Genomic DNA, 4,445 nt, shown 5'->3' with positions numbered 1-4,445 from the left:
CATCTTCAACAACTCTTGATGTGCTTTCATCAATGAACTTAATAAAATCCCTTATTTTTGCTTTCCAATAGGTATGATTTCCTCTCCAATCAACAAAAGTGGAGTGAGATGGAACCACCTTTCTTCATGGCTTACATAGATGTAAACCAGACTCGGGATCTCCTTCAATTATGCCTAAAATTAAGCTCCAATACCAATGAAAGCACATTGGTTTAAAGCTATCAAACTTTTCTATTGCAATTGATGTTGTAAGAATGGTTTTGACAAAGCAATATTTGAAAGTAGAATAGAAACACAAAAGAGTAATAGGAAACAAAGATTGTTTATGAAGATCATATTAACAATCTTATCTCTATGAAACCTTTCTTTTAGAATTAATAAACTAATAATTTCTGGATATAACAAATAATTTAATCCATATCTATCTGATTCTAACAAGGTTAATAGAAGCCTCATTATTATACAATTGTTTGCAAACATTATGCTTGAATATCTTCACTTACAAAGTAAATCAACTTTCCAAATAAATACTTAAGATAACAAGGTAAATCTACACACTAGAATGTTCCCAAAGATGGAAAAATATAGCTTTAACAAACATAGTACAATATTGTGGTAGCCAAGAGCCTTATATTTCCATAACAAGGTAACTCGATGTTCATTAGGTTGGGGGCTTATTGAGTCACTTGGTAATTTTTTTATGCGAGAATTTTTCTTTTTTATCATTATAACATTGGGAGGGGATGACAAAGTGTGGACCTCTATCAATTTAGTGTCGAATAGAAGCTTTAACTATTGCTGCAAACAAGAAATTTGATAACATGATTTTAGCAACAAAAGTACACTTAATGTGGTTAGGTAAAAAAATACCAGTCAACTTATAGCATATCATTGATAAGCTGGGTTGCTGAGCTAATTAGGATTAGTGTAATTTGTTGAGTGAGTCAAAAGTTGTAACATATGATTAGGGATCTCAGCCCAATGTTGATATTCAGATCCTATCGGTTGCGACCTTTATTAGAGGACAAAGAGAAATAGTGAGGGACTGTGGGCAAATCAAGAAAAGCATCGAACATCTTCAGCCTCTCCTCAACGATAAGAAAAACAAGAGGTATCTGATTTCCTCCTCCTCACATCCAATCATTTCTCCCTTTGCGCTTCACGTCCACATTTTCGCCATTCCCATCCACCGTTACATAAACTCCTTTTCCCCCCCTCTCTCACAGTTTCCTTGTCTCTTTGCCTTCACAACTTACAACTCAGCCTCTCCTCTCTCTTTCTCTCTTCGCCTCCAAATGGCTTCTGCCACCACTTCCACCACTCTTTCCCTCCTCAAAACCACCGCCTCCACCACCTCTTCCTCCGCCTCCCGCTCTTCTGCATCCCTCATCCGCCTTCCTTCCACGCGCCGCCACCTCAAGTCCTCTCCTCTCATCCACAGCCTAGGCTTCTCCTCCGCTGCTTCTGGGGACTCTCTGCTTTCCCTCCATGTCTCCTCCAAAGTTCGATCTTTCAAGGGAAAAGGGTCAAGAGGGGTTGTTTCAATGGCCAAGAAGAGTGTTGGGGACTTGACTGCCGCTGATTTGAAAGGGAAGAAAGTGTTTGTGAGGGCTGACTTGAATGTTCCATTGGATGATAGCCAGAACATCACTGATGACACCAGGATTCGTGCTGCTATTCCCACCATCAAGCATTTGATTCAGAATGGAGCTAAAGTCATTCTCTCTAGCCACTTGGTGAGTTCATTTCTCTTGATTCTACTTAGTTCTTGTATCTTGAGATTTATGGCCTTTAATGGTTAATTGACTTATTGAATCAATTTTCAAAGCTGAATAATGTAGTTTGATGGAAATAAAAGTTTCTAGGTTTGATTTAACCAAATACAAGTTCAATGGTCCCAAGTACATATGTCGATGAGCAGATAAATTGTTGTTTGATAATGTGTGTATACCATAATACTGTAAATGGATGTATTTTAAATTTTCAGATAAATACGTAGCCATTTAAGCCTTCTACATAGAATAGTGGGTTCTTAACCATTTGGGCTTGAGCTGTAAGAATTGAAGCAATGGTTCATTGAATTTTCAGGGGCGGCCAAAGGGTGTTACTCCAAAATTCAGCTTGGCTCCTCTTGTACCCAGGCTTTCTGAATTACTTGGCATTCAGGTAATTAACGAAAGCTGAAAATTTTCCAGTTATAAGATGTTCATCCATTGTATGACAGTAACACTCATTAACTAAGCAGGTTGTCAAGGCTGATGATTGCATTGGTCCAGAAGTAGAAAAGTTAGTTGCTGCACTTCCTGAAGGTGGTGTTCTTCTTCTTGAAAATGTTAGATTTTACAAGGAAGAGGAAAAGAATGAACCTGAATTTGCAAAGAAGCTTGCTTCCTTAGCTGATCTCTTTGTCAATGATGCATTTGGGACTGCACATCGAGCACATGCTTCAACAGAGGGTGTCACAAAATTCTTGAAGCCATCAGTTGCTGGTTTCCTTTTACAGAAGGTAGGATATGGCATTCTAAGTTCTTGAAGAAACTTGGTTTGTTTTCAATATCTGTGTTCAAATAGACATGTTTTAAAGTGAAGTTATCATTGTTTAACTCTGACATTACATTTAAACTACTATGGCTTCTTTTTTTTTTGTTTATGTATTATTATTGTTGTTACATTTTAACGTTTTAGGTTACCCTTATATTCATTTGCTATTCCTATCTTGTTACAGGAACTAGACTACCTTGTTGGTGCTGTTTCAAGCCCCAAAAGGCCTTTTGCTGCCATTGTGGGTGGCTCAAAGGTCTCTTCCAAGATTGGAGTCATTGAATCACTCCTTGAGAAATGTGACATTCTCCTTCTTGGTGGTGGTATGATTTTCACATTTTACAAGGCACAAGGCCTATCAGTCGGTTCATCCCTGGTAGAGGAGGATAAGCTTGAACTTGCAACATCACTTCTTGTAAAGGCCAAGGCAAAAGGAGTGTCTCTTTTGTTACCCACTGATGTGGTTATCGCTGACAAGTTTGCCCCTGACGCAAACAGCAAGGTTTGTTTCTACTTTCTACCCCCCTTGAAGTTTGCAGAGCAATCTATGTAAAAGAAATCGCTAGTAATCACAGTGACCGGAGCTATAAGTGGAAATAAACTGTTCTTGTTAACCTTTATTCTCTTGTCTTAGCAAGAATAAAAACAAAGTTTGCTACTTGCAGATTGTGCCGGCATCTGCTATCCCAGATGGCTGGATGGGATTGGATATAGGACCTGATTCTGTTAAGACATTCAATGAAGCTTTGGATACTACCCAAACCATCATCTGGAATGGACCAATGGGAGTGTTTGAATTCGACAAATTTGCAGTTGGAACTGAGGTATGCTTGAATTTCTTAACTGTGCACTTTAGCTCTTGATGATATTCCTGCATACGTAGAGTTAAAGGTATCCCTTTTCTACTAGTTGGATATACTTTTAAGTTCATAACCACTTACTTTCCAGTCCAAACGAGCTGAAGCAAGCCTTCCTCCAATTACTTCTATAAATTATTAAAATTCATTTATTAGCCCTAATAGAAATAATAAGTTAGGATGTATGCTTTTAAGTTGCCTACCTTTAACTAATAATAAGTTAGGATGTATGCTTATAAGGTTTCGAGATGACTGCTTTTATTTTTAATTTTTGTGTAAGTGAGTGGGAATTAAGATTGCTTTCTGCTTGTAGGCTATTGCAAAGAAGCTAGCTGAACTTAGTGGCAAGGGAGTGACAACAATCATTGGAGGTGGAGACTCTGTTGCTGCTGTAGAAAAGGTCGGAGTTGCTGATGTCATGAGCCACATATCAACTGGTGGTGGTGCCAGTTTAGAATTGTTGGAAGGGAAGGAGCTTCCAGGTGTGATTGCCCTGGATGAGGCTGTTCCGGTTGCTGTGTAAGATCGAATCAAATTTTCCACATCCTCACAAATGAAATGCTTTATGATGAAAGAGATCTTTTTGTAAATGTACAACATTAAATCACTAGTAGAGCCCTTTTCTGCCTCTTCCTTTCTTGCTCCTTCCTAAATGGTTGTCAGAAGAGTGTTGCTTAAATAAATTGCTTTATTTTTATCCAAACCTTTTCTTGCATTATGATATTTCTCGTAGCCGTCCTGTATGGTTCTCTTCTGCAAGTATTGTAATATGCCCCTTTTGTTCTTCCCTTTAAGTTGCATTTTATATTCTTTGTATTACAAAGTCAAAACCACATAAAAGCATGATTCGTGCTTCTGCTTGTTGAACTCTATGAAGCTAATGAGAATTCCATCTTGCAAACTCACAATTTGAATTTGATATCATTGTAGTGCCAAACTGTGAAACTTGAAGAAGACAGGGATATGATACCTTCTTATTACTTCTATTTTGAGCTGTTGGTGTAAATTAACCCCAAACTTTCGATCAAGTAGAGATTTATGCTGAAA

General features: G+C 37.9%; 1 protein-coding gene across 1 annotated transcript; it reads left to right on the top strand.

The window, feature by feature from the left end:
* The first annotated feature begins 914 nt into the window (after positions 1-914).
* On the top strand, positions 915-4,185 carry LOC107922181 (phosphoglycerate kinase, chloroplastic). Its single transcript, XM_016852075.2, has 6 exons — positions 915-1,736; positions 2,089-2,166; positions 2,246-2,506; positions 2,726-3,043; positions 3,207-3,365; positions 3,712-4,185. Exons 1-6 carry the CDS (start codon positions 1,296-1,298, stop codon positions 3,919-3,921), a joined length of 1,467 nt encoding a protein of 488 aa, XP_016707564.1. The 5' UTR covers positions 915-1,295; the 3' UTR covers positions 3,922-4,185.
* The last annotated feature ends 260 nt before the right edge of the window (positions 4,186-4,445 follow it).

Source organism: Gossypium hirsutum, chromosome D01 (genome assembly GCF_007990345.1).
Source record: "Gossypium hirsutum isolate 1008001.06 chromosome D01, Gossypium_hirsutum_v2.1, whole genome shotgun sequence".
NCBI classification, from domain to species: domain Eukaryota; kingdom Viridiplantae; phylum Streptophyta; class Magnoliopsida; order Malvales; family Malvaceae; genus Gossypium; species Gossypium hirsutum.
The sequence above is the reverse complement of the archived record's forward strand: the minus strand, read 5'-3'. Positions and strand labels throughout refer to the sequence as shown.

Excerpts from the sequence above, each read along its gene's own strand:
- LOC107922181 (XM_016852075.2), top strand. The coding sequence starts at position 1,296 with ATGGCTTCTGCCACCACTTCCACCACTCTTTCCCTCCTCAAAACCACC. Across the intron at positions 2,167-2,245 it reads CTGAATTACTTGGCATTCAG|GTTGTCAAGGCTGATGATTG; the intron begins GTAATTAACGAA and ends TTAACTAAGCAG. Across the intron at positions 2,507-2,725 it reads CTGGTTTCCTTTTACAGAAG|GAACTAGACTACCTTGTTGG; the intron begins GTAGGATATGGC and ends ATCTTGTTACAG.